This window comes from Grus americana, chromosome 26 (assembly GCF_028858705.1).
Source record: "Grus americana isolate bGruAme1 chromosome 26, bGruAme1.mat, whole genome shotgun sequence".
NCBI classification, from domain to species: Eukaryota; Metazoa; Chordata; class Aves; order Gruiformes; family Gruidae; genus Grus; species Grus americana.
The window spans coordinates 2,120,004-2,146,103 of record NC_072877.1 but is presented as its reverse complement, the minus strand read 5'-3'; the positions used below and the strand labels follow the sequence as shown (position 1 = coordinate 2,146,103).

The 26,100-nt window shown below is 47.6% G+C and overlaps 1 protein-coding gene across 1 annotated transcript; it reads right to left on the bottom strand.

Moving 5' to 3' along the window:
• Positions 1-285: 285 nt before the first annotated feature.
• STC1 (stanniocalcin 1) lies at positions 286-8,861 on the bottom strand. The gene is given in 5 exon segments (XM_054804392.1): positions 286-1,426; positions 4,738-4,949; positions 5,972-6,114; positions 8,406-8,799; positions 8,802-8,861. Coding segments are annotated over 5 exon segments (1,080 nt in total). The 3' UTR covers positions 286-1,155.
• Positions 8,862-26,100: the final 17,239 nt, after the last annotated feature.

The following is a 26,100-nucleotide window of genomic DNA, read 5'->3' as shown; positions in this document are numbered from 1 at the left end:
TTTTTTTTTTTCCCCCCATTTTTAACTATGAGAAGAGAGGCTTGTTTCTGGCCCTGTCTTAATAATTTCTGTCCTAAACATTTTCTCTCTTCCATTATAAAAAGGCCACAGAGTAGAACGTGAACTCTTGAATATGACAGAGATACTGTTTCCAGGAAAAAAGAAATAGCTAACTTACAAAACTAAGTTTATGCAATAAAGTTATTATATTCTGCTCCTTTTAAGCAGACTCTCGTGGAATTTATGTACAGTACATGACAGATTTTAAAACTATTTATACCACAGTTAGAGCAAGACCTTTAATACTCTAGTCTTAAGACAGGGTTTGTTTTTGTTAGATTTCTTTTAAAGCTTTAGACAGTTAAATACAGTACATAGATGTTAGCTTTTAAATACAATGCAAGATTATGTAACCTTCTGACTAGCTTCAACCATAGACTGGCACCTCTTTTAATCATTTCCGTAGTACAAAATGTTCCTTTCCTGATTCGGTGTGTGTCGGGGGGGGGGCAGCTTTAACTCATTTTGCACTGTGGTGCCAGGTCACGGTAACTAGAATCACCCACAGCTAGCGAGTTTGGTAAATCGAGGGGTTAAGGGAGCTGTGTGGGAAGGATTAGGACTGTATGACACTAAGAGACCAGGAATATGACATTCATATTCGTCCATGGCCAGCACAGATTCATAACACGAATTCCATTGACATCTTTAGGATGTGCAATAGTTATTAGTGCATCTATCGTCGCCTACCAGCTTACTACAAGAGAGAATAAGCTATTTTCCTTGGTGCCAAATCTTCAGACTTCAATGGTGTTAGCGCTACAGTACGTTTAGAGTTTGGTGTCTGAAGGCCTGACTACTGTACGGTTGTATTTAAGACTAAGATCGTTCGGGGTATCTTTTTGTGGGGAAAAAAAAAAAGAGACGCAGACATTTTGACGGCAGGAAAGCTGAGACACCGAACACAGATCCATGCAAAAGTTTTGTTCGAGAGGAATAGAAAATATTAATGACTAAATCTAAAACCAGTTCCTAGTCGTTATTAAAACTAGCTACAGTACACTTGGTTTGGGTGCATTACTCTTCTAGAAGAGAGACTTCAGCTTTGGTAGTGCTTAGCATCCCTTACACACCCATTGTCGCTCCCCAGAGGCGTTACGCGCTTTCGGCGGAGCTGCGCTTTGCGTGGGCCGGGACGGACCCCTCACCTCGCAGGTTCCTGAAGTAGAGCTTGAGCTTCTGCGGCTCGGTGATGCGTCTCCTGGTGAAGTCTGCGCGCGGGTGGCCTTGGGCGCAGTGATCTGTCTGCAGCAGGTGGAAGAGGCTTGCCATGTTGGGCCCGATCTTCTCCATCAAGCTGTCCTTGATGGTGCTGACAGTCTCTTCATCGCACTCCAATAAGCTTCTCACCAGCTTGTTGTAATACCTGCATGAGAGTTACCAGCCGTTATTCCAAGGCATCTCCCCGCAACACCAAAGAAACGAGGTAAGAGCTGACCTCAAGCCAGAAGACCAGTCCAAGCGATAAAACTACGAGAATCAGAATTTTAAGTCATTCAGGGTGTGTTTGAAACTGATTTTCGATGGTGCACGATGTGTGTGTTCTCACTGCATCTAACAAACGCCCTGGACCTGGAGATGCTGTGCCCGTGATGCTCGGAAGGAACACAACCCGTCAAATTGCTAATTTAGTCGTCCTAAACGAGCAGCTGCTCCAGCTCCGAAAGGTAAGGCTGGAAGCACAAGTGATTTGGGTGTTACCTTGGCGGATCGGGAAGGAGGTGAGAACGAGGAGCTAAGACGATGCGGTAATTGGCTTAAGCGCGTGTTTTACTCTCTGCTAAACAACCCGAGTTTCTAGAGCTTTAGGAAGAAAAATAATTGCATCTGTCTAACAGACAGATACTGCCCGTCACCAGACAGGATAACAGACTAACCAGACCACCGGTCCGAGCCAGCACGACCCTTCCTGTGAACGTGTCCATCCCTGTGGCACCGTTCCCTTTTGTCCCTCTCCCTTCCCCTCCGCGCACAGCCTTTAGCAAGGGACCCGAAGAGCGAGAAGCAAGCTCAGTCCAAGTCAGAGCCTGACAGATGCACGTATTCCCTGGGGACAGATCTTTAGGACACACAATCAGTTGTCACTTCCAACAAGCTGACCATGCATTAAATCACGAGTGAGGACCTTATGCTCTGCCCTGTCGCCTGTGCCTGCCTCCTCTACAGCCTGCCGCTGCATTTTTGCCTTCCAGCAGCCTCGAGTACGCGTTCCTTGCTCGAGGAGGGAGCCAGGAAAATGTGCTGATCTGTTTCCCCAGCGCTGCTTGAGCCGAGCGGAGAACAGTGCTCAAAGGAACGATCCTCCGCAGGGCTAAGGCAAAATCGGCACAGCCCCGCGCGCACGGCTGGCTCGGGCGGGGAGAGCAAAGCTGGCAAGCGGGACCTCGCTGTACGAGAGAACATCTGCCTAGGGAGAGACAGTTGGGAAAAGAGGAGCAGTCCCATGTTTGCTGGGCTACTTCTGCCTGAAAGGACGTCGGGGAACTTATTTTAAGCCTTTAAGGTCACCATGACATTTTTCCACAGGAGCACAGAAGAGAATAACCTGCAGGTGGAGGAGGGGAAGGAAGAGGGAAATGAGAGTTCACATTCAAACTCCTTTCCTAACTCTCAGCTCTGGCCTTTAGAGCAGCCAGTGGAGGTCAGGTGAGGTTAAAGTTTCTGCCGCACTTGAAGTACAAAAGGACCAGGCTTTGGCACGGTGGAGCACAGTGCAAGCACAACTCCGCAGTGCTAATATTAAGGTCTGAAGCGTGCACAGTAGTTGATGATGAATACATCTGTGCAAGCCACGCATCCAGCTTAAATCAGTCCCAGAGCAAGAGGACAGGAGGAACAGACCCTACCTACCTTCCTCTGCTGCGCTGCCTACGCCTCCGTCAGACAAACACAGCTTGGTGGTTTCCATAGCTGGAGCTGCAATCAAACAGCTCGCTAGTGCCTTTCAGCAGCTAGACGGCAAGCAAAGGCAGCAAGGCTTTCCTCTCCTCCTGCTCCTGCCATGAGATTAAATCACAGGAAGATGCTATGACCTTTAACTACTTCCTCTCAGTGTCCCAGGCCAAGTGGCACATTCTTATTCTGTGGCTATGTTGGGACAGGGGCTGGGAAAGCAGGATGCTTTAGGAGACCTCAATGTAAACTATTAGCTGGGAAATCCTGCTGCTTTTGTTACTCAACATGTCATAATATCCTTTGGCTTCGACAAGGGTTGGCGGCTGTGGGGGAGGAGTTCCCTCTGCCTCGGCAGACAGCGGCTCCGGTTCAGGCTCAGTCCCCTGGAGAGGAACATCCCCAACACGTATAACACCGCTGCCGCTGTCGCTGCGTCCTCCCTCGCTCACGTGTCCGCACGTCCTCCCTTCACCCCAATGCCCCCACAGCCCCGCCAAGGGCTGTTTAACTCTACAGTCCAGCGTATTAACCCAAACTGCTCTTTCTGCCTGTAAAACACTGATGCCACAGTGCTGCCGGCTCCTCGTCCCAGCCCTCGGGGAACGCTCAAGCAAGCCTCTTCCAAATTTGCTTGGGGGAAGAGGGGAAAGACACACAAGTGTAATTTTTGCCTTCCCACAAGCATGATTTTCTGGATACAATATCTACAATAGAGTTTTCTATAATAAATTTATGCTGGTCAGAGACGCAACATCTATATATCACTTGCATTCCTGTCCTAGGATAGGTCTGGAGGTGTGAGATGCTTCTAGATCGAGTCAAACAGCCACCCCAGAGGAGCTGTGGCATTCGCCGCAGCCAGCCAACACGTTAAATTGCAGCTTGGTCTGTTTGCACTCAAATTCTAGAGCATATTTACTCAAACTGTTCAAAAAGATCCCTTTTATCCCAATCACAAGACTCCGCACTGATTGTTCCAGGATTTAGAGGAAGAAATCCCTGCCCTTGCAGCGTGACTGCGCAGACTGCAGTAGCTCCCTGAAGCCTCTCTCTGTCCCTTGTCCTTGGAGGATGGGGACAGGGCAGTTCTGTGCTCAGATAAAGACGCTGGAGAGCAGCGCGACGTGCCCGTTTCTGCAGGCAGCCTTTGCTATCAAGAAGGAACGGGGGTGAAGACAACCCTAAAAGGGACCGTTAAGAACCCCGGACTATCCCCAGGAATATGAACTGCTGGATCGTGGCAGAATAAGGTTAGAGAGGAGCCTGTTCGCTGGATCCCTTTAAGCTTTCCTAGTTCTTCATACTGCCGTGGCAAGTCAGAGGGCAATGCCTCGTTTGCTAGGTGCCAAATGAACCCCAAAAAGGGATGGCTGCAGTCTGAAGAAGCGAATGAAGTTGCAAGAGGTTGAGAAGCTCTTAAGTGCTCAATATGCCAGAGATGCTGTATTAATCAAACTGGTTTGGTATTTAAAAGCTCTGTTTACCATTATACTGCATTCAGACTAAAAGACTAACATTTAAACAAACTCCAGGCTTTGAAGTAATGTATGTCTAGTTAATTTTATGATTCTCCCCTGGAGATGTTTATAAGTGTATTTACCAAAAAGAAATCAGAAGAATGCTGGTAAAACTTAACAAGGATTTGAAAAAGCAGAGAACATAACTGAGGCTAAGCTATGTTAGGACTCGTAAGAAGTTAGTCAACTTGGTTCCTCTCATTTCTTTCTCTGTGCTTCACATTTTTGCATTTGATGCATTTCAGCTGAGGAAAGCTCCACGTACCGGTTTGAGAACTGATTTGGAAGCTGGACAACCTCCGTGATGGCTTCAGGATTTCGTTTCGCAATGCCGCACATGTCCAGTTTGCTGTAGCACTCCTCCTGCACTTCGGAGATCATTCTTTGGAAAGTGGAGCACCTCCGGATGGCAAGGAACACCTTGGACGTAACCCCATTTGCGATGCATTTCAAGCTTTCTTTCACAAAAGCTTTTCCCTGGAAACAGAAGAAAAACCTTAAACTGCAACAGATTTCATAGAAAGGGATGCATTAACAGATACTCCGCTGCGGCTGGCTGCTATTAATTACCCTCGCTGCAATTACAGACCTGCTGGAGGTCCCTTACCAAGCACGGCAGGGAACTGGACCCTAAATGCTCGCGATTATTGCGTAGTCATATTCACAGTAGTCGCAGTCGGGATGCACGCAGCCCGCAGAGAACAGGGAGCTCCTGTTCCCAGAAGATTTAGGCAATGGAAGTCTTTGCGTGAACAGACCTGGAAGTGCCAGCACCAGAGATGGGCCAATCCTGCCCTCCGGGAGGGGGCCGGACTGCTCGCTGCATACCAGCGATTTAACGCATCTGGTTCACCAGACCTCAAGATGCTTCAAGAGCTTTTAAGTTCGTCCTTGGGAGCGAGAGCAACGAGGGGCGTGCACATTTTGGGAAGAAAGTACGAAGGAAAAGGGCCCTTGGCAGAGCCCCGGTCCTCTGATATTATCCTATTTATTCTGCTGCGAGCGACTGCAGCTCCGGAGAGGCTGATCTGGCCGTGCATTCCCAGGCCCAAAGACTTCCAATTCAAATCCTAGCCCTGTGCCAGGTCACACAGTCAGAAGACTTACTTTGTTAGAAGAACGTTTATATTTCCTCCTGAAGAGGAAACTTAGCTCTCCGCCCCACAAAACGCTCCTTGCCAAGTCCTCACACATAGCATACAGTATGTGGAAAATGTACTGTAGAAAATAGCCTTGAAGGATGCGTTTGCAGCCAAAAACCAAAATCGTGGTTCAGAGGAGTAGCTAAGCAGCAGGAAGGGATGGCAGAAAGGAAGGGTTAAGCCTAGACAGACCCCATCTCCACGAGGACAGAGAAATTAAGGCATCCATTCAGCAAAGCATTTAAGCACGTGCTTTAGTGTCGCAGGACTTGTAAAAGCACTTTATTGAATCGGGGCATGAAAAGGCACCTCTAACGGCGAGGTATTATTCTTGTCCCCTTTATACCTGTACTGTACCTGAGTGTCAAATTTAGCAGCACTGTAGAGGAAGGACTTGCAGATGTCGTACATGCCATCCGTGTCGCACGTGGAGTTCTCCAGGCAGGCGAACGCCCCGCAGCCCACCTGGAGGGCACTGTTCAGACAGCGAACCACCTCGGCTGCAGAGAGAGCCACAGGCATAACATTAAGTACGCACCGCTCCCCGATGCCAGACACTGTAAAGCCCTTCTCCAGCGCAACGTCTAGTCAAGCAGTAGCCTTATTGCTTTTCGGGACCGGAGGGAGAGGTAAGGAGATGCCAGAGGCACCGCCAAAGGGAGTTATTAGCTGAAATCACGCAACGGATCACCAGCAAATCAAGGAACAGAAACTGCCACTACCGAAACCTTCAATTGGTTGCATACAGATTAAAAGCGAGGCATCATCTGATAGTCTTTGGCTAGATGGAGACTTACAGGTCCATCCCAACCTAATTCTGATTGCATGCATTTACAGCTTTATTTAGAGCTCCTCTAAAGAAGGCAGAAGTAATGAGGACGGGCTCATGAAGAGCACTGGGCGGTGAGGTCTCCTCTGCGGTCTTAGACCGGAGGGAGGTCGGAGCAGCTTGGCAGCATCTGGCTCACAAACCTCATCTGAAAATGAGACTGAAGTGACGGCGGTTGCCAATAAGCTGGCATGAAATTTGCCCTTATTGCGAGGAAGCGCTGGTTTTGCTAGCATTGGAGGTACCTGTGCTTTTCTAAAAGGCGTGAAGTATCCAGAAATAAGATTTTAGTTTGCGTGCCAATTATCAGAACTATGAAGGACTTGAACGAGCAGCTTGGTGCTAAATACTAACCTGGTACCCAGCAGTTTGCAAGCATAGCCTAGAAAGGTCATATTGCTGAAGATTCACAAAGAGAAGGGACATTTGGGCAGAGAAAGTTAAGGTAATGGAGCTGACCATGTATAATTAAAACCGTTGAGGCAGTGCTTAGTCTGAACAGGAGGGTATCCATGTCATCCCATCTTTTTTAGTGCAGATACTATGCATTTTAACAATGAATCAGCAGTATTGCCACATGATTGCCCTGAAATTAGTAGGGATTAACCTTTTTTGGTAAGCTGAACATCTGTCCCCTTATGTGTCTGTGCAAGGCATATTCATTACTTTTGCAGATCATGTTACGAGACATTCTTTAGGAAGAAATGCAAACCCAGTGTCTCCCATCAAGATCCTAGGTGTGGGAAAAGTGAGGACTGGCGTTTAGTGGAAGAGAACACACCTTATTAAGAGCTAAGTTTAGCCTAAAGACTTATCTATAGAACTGGGATCTTTACAGAAAAGAGGAGGAAAAAGAAAATTTTTAAAAAAAAAAAAAAATCACCCAATTAACCCCTCCTCGTTCTCCGCTCTTGCTTACGTGCCTGAAGGGAGAAATATTTAGTAAGATCATCCTCTCCCCAGTTCATAACCTCACCATCACACAAGTCATTCCCATAATTATGTTTCCACAGGTTCAAATTATAACTTTGCTTTCAGCAGACTTAGTATGCATTAAGCTTTTATTGTTTTAGGCACGGTGCAATAGTGAGACCCTATGTTTCTATAGCAACCAAATACAAAAGGAAATTGAGCAAACACCCTAGTATAATGCTGCAGAGCCTTGCAGATCTAAAATAAGACATCTGTTAATGAGCCCCAAATTAGAGACCTAATATCTTTTCAGTATACTAGACGACAGATTTTTAATTTCCATTGTTCAAGACAATGTGTCCAACTTATCTAAGCATCTATAGTGCACAAAGTGGAGGCATCCAGAGCTGACTTGCCAGCAATTTTTTTATCCATTGTAAAAGCAAGTTTGCTAAATGTCACAATCATATTTTTATGGTACCATCTAACTGATAGCAATCAGTTTTTGAAAATAAATGCTAGCAGTGGACAGTTTCTAGGTTACTGCATTCTTCAAAGTCGCGTATCTCTCTCCCCCTCTTTGAATAGACAGATGTTTGTCAGAACAATGGTTCAGGCAAATTTCCACAGATTTTACCAACTTCCTAAAAAGCAAGGAATTTAACATCAAAGTATGATTGCAATTGGAGAAAAGAGAAAGATACATGCAGGCAGGGGAGAGGAAAAAAAAAAAAGTACATGGAACTCATTTAGTAGATGGGGGAGGAGGAGAGAGAATGGATTGCATCCTGCAAGCAGATCACACACCGGTTCCCTGACCCGGCTCCTGAAAGAAGAAGATATCTTGTCCAGCTATGCATCAATATCCTCCTGAATCAGACCCTTAAATTAATATTTGTTCCTACCAGCGTTTAAGTTTATAAGCAAAAAAAAAAAAAAAAAAAAAAGGAAAAGACAAAAGAAAAAAAGAAATAAAATCAGCAGTAGAGATATCTGAAACAGTTTAACACATCAGGGTTCAGGCTCAAAGCCCTCCTTGCTGGGTGTTACCTGAGTTCTGGGCTGCAACCCTGGGTTTCCTGGGGCTCACAGAGTCATTCTGTTCAGCTTCATAGGATGCAGATGCACTGATCACCAGCAGCAGGAGAAAACCAGACTTTAGGAGCATTCTCTGACAAGTTTCCGCTAAGTGTGGTTTTTTGGGTGGGTTTTTTTTTTTTTTTGTGTGTATGTGTGTGTGTGTCTCTCTCCTCTTCCACTTCGGCTTGAGCAAAGATGTGGATCTGGATACGCGCTCGCGGGGAGAGAGAAAGGAGCCTGCCGAGGTTCGGGGACGAGACTCGGGGACGTGCTGCAGCCCTGCTCTGCCTGGCCCCTCTGGCTCCTGTTCGCTGGGGGACCAGGAGCAGTGCCGAAGGCTTTTATAGCCGCCCTTATCGGTCCCCCCCGCGGGTTGCCGAGCCAATCCGGAGGCGCTGGGCAGAGCCAATGGCAGACTGGACTCATTCAAGCCCCAGAAAACTGCAACTTCACAGGAAGAATATTTTCCAGCCAATTAAAAGTACCTGCCAAACAACAATAACCAAAAAGTTAATCTTTGGAGAGGCGGTGGGAAAGGGAGGGGGGGGGACTTCCTATGGGTAATTGAGCTCAAGGAAATGACAGGGCAGTCCTAAATCTTCTCCCACCCCAAAAAAAAATCACCTGCCCTTTAAGAAAAGATATTTTCCCATCCGTTTAGCAGTTATCCCAGGGTTACAGCAGCCTGGAAGAAGGGAAGGGGCATTTTTGTACGGCACATACAACGGGGGCTGGCACCGAGCCTTCGCGCGGCGGGTCAGCTCCGCACCTCACCCCAGCGCCCAGAACGGCACCGAGGACGTACCTGCGTGCGTGCAGATGGGAGGCATCGCCTCTCGCCTGCCAAAGCACATGTGCGCAACACGAACCCGTGTACAAACACACTACACCTCACGTAGGCACATGCAAATACCCTCTCGGTGCCCAAACCCTTTCTCCTTGAGCGCTGCATTCCTTATCTTCCCCTCGCTTGCACAAGTACGTTAATAAAACCACGCGTCCTTACCTCAGACTTCAGCGCAGTCTTGCTTTTACTGCTTCCCAGTGAAGCGCAAGCAACAATTTTTAGGTGTTTGGTGGTTTTCCCTCCCCCCCTCCCCCAATTCAATCCTGTTTTTCAGATTTCATAACGGGAGGAGGCACCCTAATGCTTCATTTAATCTTCATTTTAATAGGCAGATAATGAGGATTAACACACTAGAGAACTGATTATCCTGTATACCAGAGACAATTTAAGGCTCTGAGTATTTAAGGGATGAAAGCATAAGCAGTAGTATTAAGCCTCAGAGCTGAAAGGAAACGGGGAAGGTGAACGAAGAAAGAAGATTTATAGATAAAAAGTTACAAGTTCCTGCAGCTTAGAATAAGTCGAAAGATTTAGGTATCAGGTATTACTGATCAGAGATGAGATAGCTGCTTTTGGATCTTGAGCGTGTTTGAGTCTCACTCAGCTATCCCCACGATCTCTTGTGTCCAAGGAAAAACACTCTTGCCTCTCCGGTGCCAGGCAAGGAAAGGCAGCTCGAACGGATTCAGAGATACGTCCACGCACAGGAGTTCCGTTTGGATGAACCAATTCTACAAATCCCATTTAAGTGGAGGTGCAAAAAAACCCTTGTCCTGTGGGCATTCATTCAGGTTTATGGGTGGCTAAATTTAAGTCAATAAGGAAGCAATTTAAAGAAAAACAGAAGTAGCCTCTTCCTTAGCGGAGCTCCAGAAACAGTGCCCGCTGCTTTACCTCAGTCCTGTCTTTTTTTTGCCTAGGTTTGACAGCTCTGACGGTGACAACGGGACCGCTCTGGTTCCTCGCCCCATCCCTGAGCTCCGGTTTCTTCCGAGAGGGAGCTGACAGCTCAGTTCGGGCTGCGCAGCCCCATTCGCGTTGGCATATTTGGTGTCAGCTTCAATTGGAATAGGAACAGGAGCGAGGTTGTACTCCTGCCTTGGGGTCAAAATAACAGCTGTGCCAGATGTTCCAAGAACATTCAAAAAGCACTGAAACAGAAGGGTTTCGGGTTTCGTCTCAGTTTTGTGACACTGAGCCAATTTCATTAAATTAAAAAAAAAAAAAAGCGGGGGGGGGGGGGGCCAAGCAGCAGCAGCCCTGCAAAAGCCCTGTGGTTTCTCTACTTAATAGGACCAGTCCAGTTTGCAAGTGAGAATAATCCCATGGGGTTTGATTCTGATTAAATCAAAAGCAACTCTGGCATTGACTTCAATGGGGGATGAATCACCGTTCTATCTAAGTCCTATTTGGAGTGGAAGCATTGCATTTTCCACAAAATTGAAATTCAAACTCGGAGCCCAATTTCTCCACCCCTTCACCCCCAAGGTGAACATTCCCACTTGTCTTTTTTAGTGTTTCGATCTGAACTGAGGTAGTTTGCAAAACGAAACAGGTTGTCCTGGCCCTCTGAGCACATATACGCCCTGATTTGAGTCCAAGTGTAAGGAAAAATTAGCAGCAAGTAGTTCCTATAGATACTAAAATTCTTCCAGCACGTTTTCTATTCTTTCTCATATCATTATTCCAGGGCTGATTTAATCCTTTAGGGACATATTTAGTATTTGTACCTGCTGCAAATTTTTAAAGCAACCGGTTTTAATTACGGATAGCAATAACAGGAGATTAACTGTAAGATGAGGTTCAGTTTTGTAATGGGAACGGGCACTACAATACAGTGTGATATATTGGATCAGGACACACGCAACCATTATAATATCAGAAAAACTTGATACTGAGTCTCCAAAAAGACCTTGTGAAGGCAGTACCTTTGTTATTGCTTTAAGAAATTGGGAAAATTAATTCAGGAGTGAAGGACCCATACTGAGTTGCTGTCAAATTCGGCAGGAGACTTGTTCAAGCAAATTTCTGCATTAGACATTTGAGTAATGCATATTTGCATTACTTATTTTGCATGCTGAAGGCAACAAGAACTGCAAAGTCCCCCTGTAATTCCCATTCTGCCCTCACTGTACGATGGCAGAGGAGCTTGGCTTCTCTGCTGTATTCGAGCTTTTAAAGGGAAAAAGAAATAACTACCGCAGGAATCGTTAGGCTGTTCAAAGATCGGTGGTTTCCCCACTCCCCGGTCATGCCTTTAAGACCGTTGCTAGAAGGTTTAGGAACACAAGAAGAATATCCTTTATGGGATAACATCTTTCCCTAAAAATCTTCCCTCCTCCTGTTCTCAGTTTGCAGCTGGCCTAGACCCTAGAGATCTCATCAGAAGATAAAAATCCCCAAACATAAAAACCCAAAAGAAGTTCCACTATTCGTTACTAAGGGCTCCGCATAACCTGCCAGAAGAATTTCCCCCGTCGCTTCCCTTACAGGTTAAATGCTGCTCTGAAGTAGAAGGGTTTGTTTCCTGGCCGATACGTGTAAAGAAAAAAAAAAAGGAAGGCACTGTTAGCCCTGAGCGAACCATCCCCTTCTTTCCATTTGAATTCAAGCGATGCTATTAAATCGAACAGTACACACTACTGTACCGCTCTTAGGCTATTCCCAAGGTGTTAAGATTTTCGTCCAACCTCAATAAGAAATATGGGGGGGGGGGAGAAGATAAAAAAAAAAAAAAAAGAAAAAGAAAAGAGGGGAACCCAAAGCCAATAACCCCCCTGCTTTGTGCTCAGCTGCTCCCTGGCTGGAGGCTGCTGGAGGGCAGCGGCCCCCCCCGCCATTGTGTAACTCGATCGCTGCCCACCTTTCCGCCCCCCTTCCCCAGCACAGGACCCCTCCATTCGCTCCGCTCTGCTCCGGAGGGACGTGAGCAACTGCATCACCTCGGGAGTTAGCAACGCTCCGCTGGTTCGTCCCTGCACGTCTGCTCCTTCCAAGCAAACGAACCTCCTCTCACGCCGCCTCTCGCGGCGGCGACACTTTGGCACACACGTACGCAGCCACCCCACCCTTTCCTCACGGCTCGGCCGGTTGACACGCTGCAGTTAACTCTGTTAACACGCAAAAAGGGATGGCTGGAAAGAACCGCCACGGAGCGGCATCGCGGGGACGGGGTAGGCTCGCAGGGAGCGGGACACCCGTGTCCAGCAAGGGGCAGAGCGTGCTCCCTCCTCGCCGCAACTTAAACGTGCGCAGAACCTCACGGGAAATGCTCCGTGCGTTAGAAGGATCAAACCTGCGCCGTCTCGAGGCCTTGACAGCTCGCCAGCCGCCTGCGCACATCTCGCTGGACCAGATCCTCAACAGGTGTACATTAGTATAACCGCCGAATTCAATATTAGCCCTTCATCTGCGCCATTACTCTGATGCGTCACTACACGCTGTCTGGATGCAATTCCCCATCGTAGAGTTATAAACCAGGAGTAGCTTCAATTACACTGACAGTATAAAAGCAAAGTAAGGGAGAGGCTAAGCAGAACCTTTTAATTTGCTTAGCCCAAATGAATAACCCCGGCTGCACCGGTGCAAGTGATGTCAGAACTTGTTCCAAAAGGCAGGATACAATTTAAGAGTTACCTGGGTGTCTGCCCCAACAAAGCCACTTGGATCCACCTACAAGCTTTGGCCTTCGCTCCATAAACCTGGCAACAACAACAACAGAGGAAAAAAATCCGCTCAAAATCTTCTTATTAAACAAAGGGATTTCATATCTCTGGTTTACATGCAAAGCGTCAGAATAGGTTTAATTGTACCTTAAATGTACAGCGGTCATGACACAATTGTTTAATGCCCGACATAAGGTTGCAACTATTGTCTTTTACTGTGTTTGAGTTAATCGGTCTTCTCATATTACAGTACTACATGATTTATTCACTTTGCACAATTTGATTTTTTAATAAAAGGAATTATGTCTTTTAGTGTATTTCTGCTGGGATTGTTTTGTATCTTGTAAATGCAACGCATGATGAAAAGTGATTACTAATAATAACCCAGTACTACTTGTAATCCTATGCTCTAAATCCTGACCGCCTGTTTCAATGGGATTTTGATTGAAACCAAATGCGCATCGCGTATCAGATACATAAAGAACTTTCAGCGCTCAATTCCTGGTACCTCGGCCTGATCCAGGCAGTGAAAAGTCACATGTGGAAGGTGAAACTGTCCTTTAAAGGCACCGCTGCGGCAGGCTGACAGCTTTACTCCGCTCTGACCGAACACGGCTATCGCCGGCTCGGACCAGATTTGTACCTGAAAAAACAAGTGTCAGAGGTTTTTTAATTCTTCCGTTCAGCAGGTAGATGTGCCAGCCCCAGTCCCAGCCCTACAGCACCAGCCAAGAGGAGTTACAGAAGCAGGACGTGGCCCACGGAGGCGAGGAAGTTGCATTTACACGCGGCAATATGCTTTGGCAGGTTATCCCACATCATGCCGATGAGTAATGTATCTTGGAGGATGCGCGTGGAGACAGAACGCCAGGTTTCGCACGCAGCGACAGAGCTGTGCACCTGAAATCAAAGCAATCAGAGCTCAGAGATGCTGGTGCAGATGAAGAGAGGGAGGAAGCCCCCCAAAATTTTAGAGTGGTCGGACACCCATCCCATCTACCGTCCACCCTGCACCCAGCAGTTCACCAGGCAGTTGCTCCAAAAGCCCCAATTCTTTTGGCTGCAGCAAGAGTTAATCCCAAACCCGATTTTGAGGGGCTCTGGGTAAGACCTTTACTCAGGGTCTCCCCCATCTATGGGGGACTCCCCCCGCAACAGTCTTTGCCACGGAGGCACCCCCCAGCCCACGGCTGCAGGAAGCATTTCCCCCCTCCCCGCTCTGGAGCCTGATGACACTAGCAAATATCTAAATAGTTTCTTGCAAAGGCTTGCCTTAACCAGAAAGAGGATCTCTCATTAAAGCATAAAATTAAACACTTCAGAACAAAGATATCGGCACATTAATATGGAGATTCTGCCTCACCCCCCCTCCTTCATCAAAATGCATTAGCCCTTCATGTGCAATTTGCATTGGAAAGCGTAGGAGCCACATAGCATTAACAGCTGTGAAATTGGTGTCATTCTTAAAGGTTAAAATAAACCCAGCTATTCTCTAAAGCTGCCAAGCATTTCTTTGCAAGATCTATGGCCAGAGCCTTCATGAATCATGAATTTGCTTTTTTTGTGTGCTGTGGAAGGATCCTTGGGAAGATCTTTCCCCTGTTTACAGGCAGGCAAGAGCATTCCCTGCTCAGCCTCTTGCAGGGTGACCTCAGCGCTAGGTGTGAAATAAGGCAAGCAGGCATCAGCCAGCGATATACATTTCAATTTGCACAGCAGCTCTTTAAAAAAAAAAAAAAGAAAAAAGAAAAAATAGAAAAAACAAAGGGAATGACATGGCAGCCTCCTCACTTTACTCTTGAGAAAGTCTCTTGAAACTTTTCTAGCCAATAGTTACTGGAATTTGTTTTGCAAGAGTGTCATTTTGTATTTTTTCTTTTTATTACCGTAACAAGTCACAGATCCTAAAGTTAGTACATTAAATATTCTGGTTACTGTACTGACAACAACATTTAACATGAGGATCATTCTTTCCCCGTGATTTTTCAGAAGCTAGAGAGATTATTCTCATGGAAAAACCATTAATTGCCAAGGCCTAAATAACACGGTGCCTTGTTAGACAAGAGGAGTTAAGTGAGGAGAGCGTAATTCAAAACATATAGAAGCAAACGGGAAAGCTCCCCGGGGGATTCTGGCCTCTGGTCTCCGTGCCAGAGGTTGCCTTGCAGATGATGCAACCCCAGGACTGCAGAGGCTGAAGGTCCCTTGAACTCACGGTACCTCCTGGGTTTTGGGCCAGGCGCAGGCCACTGGATGCTTCTCGCCCTGAAACACTCACAGGCAATACCTGTTTGTCACAGTAGAAACATGCACAGCGTATTTTTAGAAGAAAACAGGGAAATATTCTGTATTTTCTCTGAGGCTGCACATCAATACTACAGCCATTCTTCTCCTTTTAGGGCTCCTGGTAAAACCCACTGGCTCAGATGGTCTCAGAAGAAAAGATATCCCCCACATCCTCGCTCGCCATGACCGCAACCACAACGATTGTGCCTTGCTGCCTTTGGAAAGGATTTAATAGTTATTACTCTAACCAGAGGGAAAGGCAGTACCGCACACCTCTCTCCTCTCTGAGCCAGTACAGAGAGTGACGGTGCGGCTGCCTCTGCCGTGCCTCACCCCTGCGAAGTCCTACTCGTGACGCGAAGCCACGGGAGCGTCCGGGGCTGAGGCTGAGCGTAGCGTTACTTCCAGTTCAGATGGGAGGTTAAATCCAAGCGGAAACAGGCCTCGAACAGCTTGTTCCCAACCCTGCTCTGCCTGCCGCCCTCCACAGTGCATGCTATCCTCCCCATCTGCTGCTTTGGATGTTAAACCCTGAACATTGCTAAATAAGTAGGGCTGTGAAGAGTCGCGTGTGTTGTCTGGCTGAAGTTCACTGCGGGTTGGCCTCCAAGGGAGACGATGATTAACTCGGCAGCACAGTTTGGGCAGCGAGAGAGGCTGGGTTTTGGAGAGAAGCAAGTCAGCATCTCCGATCTTCTGCTTGCCGTCTCCTTCGGCAGGTTCAGTTCGAACAGTGCGTTTCGTCGCTACACCTCGCACCTACTTTTGCAAAGCAGCAGGCAGCTCTGAATAACGTATTGTGGTTTCCAAGCTGATGTCTTCCCCCCCCCTCCCCTTTCTCCCCCCACCCTCTTTTTTGATCAAAACTGAACTTAAAATAGAAAAGGAAAAGGGCTTGCATAAATATCTAGCAGCTGCTCCAACCTTTCTCGCTAGTGCGGTAACCAGCAGAACGGCGAAGGACCTGATTTTTGACCTTCGTCAGAAGACCTGTTTTGGCCCGTTTATCAGGAAGAGAGACAGGAAGAGGAGTTACCGAAGCAGCTAGCCAGGTGAGGTCCAGGGATGTAAGTAAAAGAAAGAAACTGGAATCTAGGGAGCGGACCAAGTGAAAGGGAAAAGGATAAAGGATGCTAAGGGGGTGACAACGAAGAAGCTAATCTGAGGCTGTCCCCTGTCTCCGAGGAGGTTTATGGATTTGCCATGGGAAATTTCACCTCCACCCATTTCCTCACTGGGCACGCGGTAATACAGAAGAGATCACAGCACCAGTGTCCGCGTTTTTAAAACAGGCTTTTGCCTTTTTCACACCATTCACCAAACCCGAGAGGGAAGCAGGTTTTACAGAGCAGAGCGTCAGACATCCCTACCGCGTCACGGCAAACAGGTGAGTTTTAGGGAGCCCGCGGGGGTGAAGGGAGAAGAGGTGGGATAATTAACGGCCCTCTCACAGCAACAATCACGGCGTCCGCCACCTTGATTTAGTTCGCTTTTTAGCAGCTCCTTCTGAACCAGCTATGGGAAAATAGAGACATCACTAAACGGGACAATCAATTTTCACGGAAGATAACAGCCTGGCCGGCAGCGTGTTATCTTCTGAGAGAACAATCCCTTTGTAGTCCTAAATTAAGATTTGTCTTCCAGATTGCAGTTGCATCAGATGGAAACTAAAACCAGAGCAGCCACAAATTGATTGTCTTTTCTAATTGTCACTTATCTGGTGCGCAGCCATAAGAATAAGCATCTTAAAGGCCTTATATGAACTGGGAATTTGCCCCAGTTCAAGCCAGCAGATTGAGAGATTTGCCCGGGGATTTCTAGTTTACAGCTCCCAGCACGGCACGGCAGCTTGGTCCATCGCAAACACCTAAACGCCAAGGGTCGTCTTCTGGGAAACTCCATTGTCTTAGCTCACAGTTTTAATTTTAAATAAAACAAAGGAGATCTTTTATCCCCATGAAACAGCTGGGAAACTGATACAGAGACTGTAAGGCCTGATCCGCAAGGGATGGCCGATATCAAGAAACTAACATCTCATAGATCATAAAACAAAAATCAGGACTTTGGTCCTGCTCTGCCTGTACTAAGCAAGCCAGGATAATGCCCACAATCCTCATTTCAAGATTAGCAGAACTTAATCTTGCATGCTTTTCATCCAAAAATTCAAGACTGGGCTCTACATAAACCAAAAATCTACCACAAAGCAAAAAAACCCCAACCCATAAAACAAAACCAAACCCTCCAAACCACTAAGTTAACTACAACCCAATGAAGTTTATGAAGTCAAATCCATCCTTAGTAATTTTAGCCTGATTTAACGAGATGACATTTCTACAAACACACTGCACATGCCCGGGTGTGTGCACATTTCTGACCATTTTCATCCTCTGGGCACCTACAGCTCCATTTGAGGGGACATAAATGCCTCAGAGCTCCCCACCACCTTTGTGAAAAACTAAGTTGTTAGAAAGGACAGCTGTTAGAAGACACCCCTAAAGCCCGCTCCGCTCAAAACCTACAACATCTGATCACCCCTCGCTGGATACCAGAGACTCCATGGGGGAAGAAGGGGGGAGATGTCAATGCCCCAGTTGTGGGAAAAGCTTCAATCGCAATTAACAATTGCCCACAAGACACAAATCTGTGGGAAACCAGGCTTTGTTAATCCCTGCGCTCAAGGAAATACTTATTCGTACCCTGAGGAAGGGGCCCGTTTCCTGCCAGCTGCCTTCCCACTGAAGGGACCTGGTGGGTGTCTCCAGCCGCCACTGCTCAGCACCCCGTGGCAGCACCAGCCACTCGCTACTCACTCACTTAAGATCTAAATATTTAAGACCTGGCTGGATGAGCTACACAAGTAATTTGAAGCTTAATCTCTTGTGATATTTAAGACGTGGCTGGACAAAGCCTGAGAAAACTAGAAACCAACCTGCGCTATTCCAAAAGATGAGCTGAAGGACTGGATAGATTTTACCATTTTTACCCTCTCTTTTCCACCTTTTGGCCAATTTGTTTGGAAATTCCCACTCTCCTCCCAAATACACCCTGCCCTTCACTAGGGTAACCACGCTTTCGATGCAGTGGCAACGCTTTGAAATCTCAGACGGTGCAGATTGCTATAGCTGGGGAACTATCTCAATGGGGCTACAGGACAACTGGGCTGGTGGCCAGTCCGCCCCAGATCAAGACAATTTGCTCCACAGTGACCGCCGGAAGAGCTACCAAATAGCTAATCCAAGGAGCTCACCAAAGCTTTGAAAAGCTTTCAGCAATCTTATAGCAGGAAGCTCCTGATTTCTCAGCCGAGATTGCCTCTTCTTAGGGAGAACTGCTTATCGTATATGATAGGTATTTGCAGGTATTATTTTGAGGGATTTCGGAGCTCTGCTGAAAGCCTCCTGCTTACCAGAATGGGTTCACGGGAGAGAAAGGGGACTGGAATAATACGTGAAAATTGCTTAGATCTTTTCCAAAGGTCACAGGCAAGAAGTATGGTCTCACTTGGAAACGCTCGCCATGGCCTGGATTCAGGGTAGCAAAGATCTCCCAAAGCTTTAAGATGAAGACTAGCTAATTAACAGCCCTTAATAGCTGGCTAAAGAGGCATGGGTACAACAACGTAATACAAGAGTCCATGTCACAGAAATGGAATTTTCTTCTCTGGGACAGGTATGCTTTTGGGGCTACTCCTGGAGCAACAGCGTAGCCCAAAGTAGTGAACAATAGCGGGGGGAGGTAGGGAAATCAAGGCAGGAAGCTTTTGAGAATGCTCTGGTTCTAAAAATAGTCCGGAGTTTTGGTTATTTTAGTGTACAATGCCACCAGGCAGCCAGCTCACACAGCAAAATCTGCAAACTCATTCCCTTCACACCAGCTCTGCACTTCAGCATGGCTTCCGGGAATAAAAGTGCAAATTTGGGCAAGGATGCAAAGAATGCAGAGTTGCTCAGCTACTCTGCTTATGAGAAGCAGTGAAAGGCCCTAATAGAGGCACAGAATCCCATCTAAATATATAGACAGAAACTGAGAATAGCCTGCGACAGCCCTGCTCCAAAAGCCCACTCCAAGCGCTCGGAAAGCCTCTCTGACTTCAGCAGGCTTTGGGTCATGCCCCGTCCATACCGAAGGGCATGTTAAATTGGGTTTACAATAGCCCTTTTCCACCCGAGCTGCCCAACGGGCAGGCAACGCCTCCAGGAACCTATTGACTTTTCAGAGGCTACAAGAATAAAATTACAATTTGGAACCGAAATCGCCGCTGCGAATGTGATGGAGACCAGAGCTATTTAGGGATTAGATTAACACAGGGACTTTATGAAGCATCAGCTGTATGGCCGCTGCGAGTGAATCAGCAGGCTGTTAGCCTGGGGACCAACTGTTAATTGAAAAGGGGGGGCTGGGGGGCAGAAAGGCTGGAGTTTCATATCTAACGCTTAAATACATTTCAGTTGCTGGTCCAAACTGTTCAAAGGATTCTCCAGACTTGTGCCTGCCTTCCCATCCCCCCGGCAGCCTTTTAGCCTCAGCTTCCTCATTAAAAGGGCTGAATAGAGCTGCACTCGTCACACGTTTCTGCCCGCAAAGGCAGTGCCAGCCTCAGCATCCAGGCAACCCTGCTCCCTCCCCAAAGCGATCCACGGGGTCTTCACCTGCACGGCGAAAGGCTCCTCATTGTACCGACAGCGATCGCTCGTCTGGGGGGGGTGGAGGGGGTGGCTGTAACCCAGCAGCAGTAAAACACATCCTAACGCCTACGGACACCGCTAAGCGTGGGACCTGGGCACAGGTGGCCTCCCCAGAATTAAGCGACATAAAATCTGCAGACTTACATTCACTGACAGTCTACTGGGTTTGTTGGTAAGCTCCACTCCCTTTTTTTTTTTTTTTTTTAATGGGAAGTAAATTGTGAGATCATGCACAGGACAGCACGCAACCAGGAGGTCCGCCACGTATTCTCTAGGTGACCTATTCAGCATCAGAGAGCAGCTAACGTACCAGCTTTTACAGTTATTAAATAAGGGGAGTTCTTCAGCTCAGTTACGGTTAGGAACAAGAAGCGCTAGAACAGGCTGTGAATTTCTGGGCAAGAGATGCCTCGCATAAAGTTTTTCTTGCAATATATTATGTAGCTGCCTGAAGCCTCTATGGGTTATATTAGAGCCCTAGACAGTTGTCTGACAAATTCCTGGTAAACAAAGAAGACAAAGCTGGAACTCAAGCTATGTGCAGTCTATTTATGTTTGTTAGTTGCAAGTTATTTCTTTAGTAAACGTTCCCTGATTAAGAAACGTACAGATCTGTAGTTCGACGTGCCTGCAACAGAATGCCCAAGTACCCCTAGTCAGACAAAGCAATTGTCACTGCCCAGGTTACGCTGGCCAGGTCCGGCCCTTCTCATTTACGAGAGCTTTAAACTGTATCTTCAAGAGATCTTATCTTCAACAGCTTCTTTTCTTTTTTTTTTTTTTTTTTTTTTTTTAATAAAAGAGGCCTAACCAGGAGTTACTGCATTGAACGTGTTTCCAGGAAAGTGAAAGCATTCAGCACTGCAGAGTTAATTTCCCCGAGCATAACCCATTTCCAATTAAGTTATTATATAAACGCACGCTATGATGGACAACAGCTACTTAAACATACATAAGCTATATGATACAGTAAGCACATGTTACTGCTGAACAGGCAATAAAATTTTATTTTATTCTATTTACATTCATGTGTTGATTCAGTTTTCCCTATTTATTTCTAAGAGGATAAATACAAGCCCAACTGACAAGTTAATCTTAACCACAAAGTGAAAAATCTGCGTGAACACAAGAAATAAAAAGGATTGTGTATTTTCTCCTTCCAACGCTCGAGTTTACTTCATTAATGACATCCCACAAACTCTTCTCCTCATTCTACAGAGCGGAAAACTGATGCGCAGATGTAATCCGAACGAGATGGGGACCCAGGCATCCTGGCCCCCGCCTGTTCAGCAGCAGATCACAATCCACAGCCCCATTCCCAGTCACTCCTATTTTATCGCTGCATCCCATTTTCTTCCACAGCCGGAACAGCCCTTTGGCATCCCAGCTTCTGGTCTCCTTCCCCCCTCGCCCTCATGACAGCGCTCCTCGTTGCTCTGTGAAGCGCCAGCTGCCTCGGCCTTATCATTTCCAAAATCATCGTCGGTGACATTATAACAAAGCTGTTTGCCTTTGCATCCTCGAGCGTGTAAGATGCAACCCCTCCCACACGTACTTTTGTTCCAAGGCAGGCAATATCTGGGAGGAGAGACAGCTCTTTAGCCTCCCACCCAGCGCGTTTCTGTGGTCCCTGCTTCCTCACAACATAACGGCATGAAAGGAGCGGGGAGGCAGCTCTGCTCTCTGCCTCTTCTCTCAAAGGCTCGGCGACTCTTGTGTCAGCAGGGCTGTGGTGAGCCACATGCCGCCGCTTCAGTTCAAAGCGTCTTTCCTGGGAGGATGGCCAGCAACATCCCAAATTGAAACCACATACTTGATAGCTAGCACCCTAATCAGCTACATCTCAAACTTAGCACGTATTGGCTCGTTAGAAAAAGGGAATTATACAGACAGCCGACGGGGCTCCGTCCTTGGGGGCCCAGATCAGCAGGTAGTTCGGTGCGTGCTTAGCTTTGCTACCAGGTAGAAACCAACCCCTTCCTAAGGGCCAGGCTCGCAGCAAGCACAGAGGCTCCTGCTTCCTACCAACACTTGGGGTCTGGAGAGCCCACGTCCTTCACCAGAAGACACCCACAGTAGGAAAGATCTCTCCGTACATGGCTGCAGGTGTTCTCCCTCTCGGGTACGGCAGATTTTGGCAGCCAGGCCACTGAGCAGTGCACGTGAGGCGTACTGAAGATGGAGTCTTTTTCACCGACTCAGTTCTAGAAATTTTCTAAATAAAACATAAAAGCCCTTTTCGGTTTTATCTGAGGTCTTAGGGAAACGTGCCAACAGAGAACAAAACACAGGTGGCGTACCACAAACTCTCTGAGAAATGACTCCTGGTTTATGAGATATTTCTTAACGGAGCCGAGGGATGCGTATGCACTAAGAGACATACTGCCCTCTCCCCTTCAAACAAGGCGAGGCTGGAGCCGAATGCCCCATTCCTTGGATGCTGGCAGAGCAGGAACCTGAGTACATATCCTTCAGGAGAAGCGAGAGGGGCTTGGAGGAGCTGCGTGACGATATGGGAGGTAGAAACACACCAGCTGTGAATTTGAATGGAGCTGCTTTGCAAGAGAGCAGAACGCTGCTGCTAAATTTGGCTAGTCCCTGAGAGATTTTGCTGGGAAGGAGCATCTGTTTCATTTGATGCAGTGCCCATCACCCCCTAAAAGACAGCATCTTGCAACCAGCCACCACCAAGGGTGGTACAAAAGGGGACAACCTGTCGCCGATCTAAGGGAGGTGACTGGGACCACCTCTCGGAGAATAGGGATGCTCTTGGCAAGATGGGGTGGCTCGTCTTTGTGTCACCGTAAGCCCCCCCTTCCACCTCCTTGAGCTGGAGGGATCATTGCAAAACAAAGCAATATGCTACGCTACACCGGCGGTACCGCTAGGCAGGGCGGAAAACGCTGAACTGTGCCTTAGTCTTCACCTGGACAAAGACGTGACCTAACAGCAAAACCTGTTTTTCCATTAGCTTCGTGTTGTGATGAACGTGTGAGCGATATCATACCCTGCTCTACTTATTTCATCTTGGGGCAGATCCAAGGTGCTAAGCGTCTTTAAATTACAGTAGAGAAGAAAGGAGGAGACAACCACCTACGGAAACCTGATAGCCACTTGCTATGGTTGTAAACCTCCCGGCCAGGGCACCCCAGGAGAGCAGCACACGCACCACGTGCACGCCCGGCTCTCCCTCTCCAGAGGCCACGGGTTTCTTTGCAGTCACCAGTTGTTGGTTTGGGGTTTTTTTTTCAAAATCCATCCAAAATAGCAATGCAGAACCAGTGCAAGGGACCAGATTTTTTGGAGCATCCAAATTTAAGATTGCTCGCTTCCAAACAATTTCTACGTATCCAACACTTGTTACCACCACAGGGCCATTCATTTCAGCACAAAACCACCGTTACACCACAAAACTATTATCCAGCAACGCCGGTGCTGCCTCGGTGCCGCCAACACTGAGGAGTCCGGGAGGGCAATTTGGGGCTACCACAGAATTCGCAAAGACACAACGAGAGCGGAAAGGGTCTGCCCTAAAGCCCTACGGGTGGAAGCTCCCACGTCAAGGCGGTCATGGCACATGGCACAGTAACACCTACACGCTCCTAGCAGCTGGGGCTGGCAGTCCCACGCTCTTCCCGAAATGCGGCTCCGCATGGGAATCGGGGCGAGAGCGAGCCGATTCCTCCCAATAGATGGCAGCAATGCATGGAGACACGGCGCTTCTCCGGCCTCGGACACAGGTGAGCACCCGCGCCGAGGCGAACCGCGCCGGCGGCATCGGGGTGCGGAGCGGGACCCAGGCGCCCCGGGTGCCAGCCTCCGACAGCCGGACCACCCTGCCTTCCCTCCTCTCCTGCTGCTTCATTATTCGTGCACTTGAATGCGAGCGGCTTCCTCCCCCCAACCTTCCCCTCGCCCTCCCCTATTCGGTCCTCCGCTACTTTTGTTCGGTGGTGGAGGCTATTAAATGCCGAATGAGGAAGAGGCCCGTAGCAGTGAGCACAAGCACTAGATGTACTCTGAAAATAGACCATGTCAATGGAGCTGGGGTTTTGTTACTAAGTGTCCCTAATCGAACTCTTTGTGACTTAATCACGCTTTTGGCAGCGGCATAAGAAACAAGTAATGAATCAAGTTATTGTATTTCCTGGATTTTACTCCGCTATTGTAGTGTGCGACCCCAGTGAATATGTCGATTCCACTTCTTCCCCTGGGTTAATTCCTCCGGCCCTCCAAGCCCGGCCAAAAGGGCTTTTTTGGAAAGATCAGTTTCGCTAACGCTATGCGGTATATAATGGTTTAAAAAATCTCGTCTAGAGCTGTTAAATCTCTGCAGAAGGAGCAGGGGCAAGAGCAGAAAGGGAAAACGGAAAGGGTTCCGTCATGTTGGGAGCCGGGAAACCGGGGAAAGAAAAAGCAGTAAGAAGTTGCTTTACAAATACAGGCCTCCTACTTTGTTAACACATTTAAGTAATGTTAATTGCAGTGCACTGCAGTATAAAGAGGCATTTGTAATTGATTAATCTATGTTTGCCATTTTCTAATTAAAGAGAAAAGAAACCCTAATTATTCCACTCTGTACTAGGCAGCGGAACAGTCATTATGGAATAAGCAATTTTCCCTCCTCAGACACTGGGTTCCCCTATTCTCCCACGTTACATAAAACCCTCGCCACACAACGCTCCCTGCGGCATGGCCGATTTCTGCTTGTTAGGCACTACCAGCGTTGCTGCGTTCCACAGCATCCCACTGCGCGGGAGCAGGGGGAGCGGACTGCGAGCTTCAGTTCAAGCTGCAAACCTTGTGAAGGATGACTGTGTGATGTTTTCCAGGTCCCCCCCATCCCCATGGATAATAAGATTGAGAAAAAGGTGAATTTTGGGACTCAGTCACTACATCTGTACTGATGCTGGTAGATTGGAAAGAAACCAAGAAGGACATTGGGGGGAAAAAAAAAAAACCCCTAACAGAGGGCCTGTGTCAGGTGGGAAGGGATGACACCAAGTCTGAGCCGCTGCCGCGTTCTTCTGCATCACTTGAACCACAGAGAAAGGCAGAGGGAGCATCTGCTGTCCTCAGGGTGTAAATCACAACCTGTGGGCCAGGGTGACGGACTCAGCCCCAGCTCCTCTTGCAGCTTCTGACACTCTCTCGAGAAAGAAAAAAGCCCAGGCTGGCTCCAGCTCCCAGTGCTGCCCCCTCCGAGCTGCTCCACGTCCTCTCCCATTCCCTCCTCCCCACCCCAGACTACTGCAACATCTCCCCTTGCTCGGGGAGGGCAACTCCTGGTCCGAGAGGAGCAGAAACCGGAAAAGCCTCCGACAGCCTTGGAGCGGCCAAGTCTCTGCTCACCCCAAAGGGCTGATGGCTACAGTAGTGTTAGGCAAGACAAATCCAGAGCGAGGTAAATTTATTCAGGGACAGAGGCTAGCTGATGGAGAAAGCTGCACAGAAAACAGGCTCCCCTTTCCCTGGCTTAAATGAGGCAGGATGGAACATTTTCTCTTTAATTTGGAAGACATGTTGGTAGCACAGCTCCTGCTGATAAACCACGCGCCATTGCCTGACTCGAGAAACTGGGAAAACACCAGTGCCCTGATTTGCTACAATCACAAGACGCAGTCGCTTCCAGAAACAGCAACACTGCACTGCTTTGCACTTAAAGCCAGCGTGCGGGGTAGGTGATGCGACTCCCTGATTTTATTCGAGTGCCCGGCGCCACGTTTCTATCCCTGGTTTCTGTAAGGAGCAGGCGGTGATAAGCCGCTGAGAGAGGATGCTGCTGATCACACGTAACCCGACTCAGAGCAGAGTTTGGAGTTCTTGCTGCAGAGATACTGGGGGGGTTGGAGTGTAACTTTTTCACTTTTCGCAATTTAAAAAAAAGAAAAGCTTTGAGAGAAAAAAATATTTCATAATTAGACAGTGGGACTCATTATTCCAAGATATTGTTGAAGACACGTAGGAGGACTTTTAAAAAGAGCTTAGACATGAATAAAGATAAAGAATATGCAATTTTAAGCCAGGCAAGGGTTTAAAAGAGAACATAAAACCCTCATGCTTCAAATTGAGACACATTTTTAATAACTGGGGGTGAGAGGAGTATTTTTTCCTGCCAAGCACCAATGTCCTCCTCCTTGCTAACACATCTTAACCGGTAGAAGAAAGTTGTTCTCAATCTC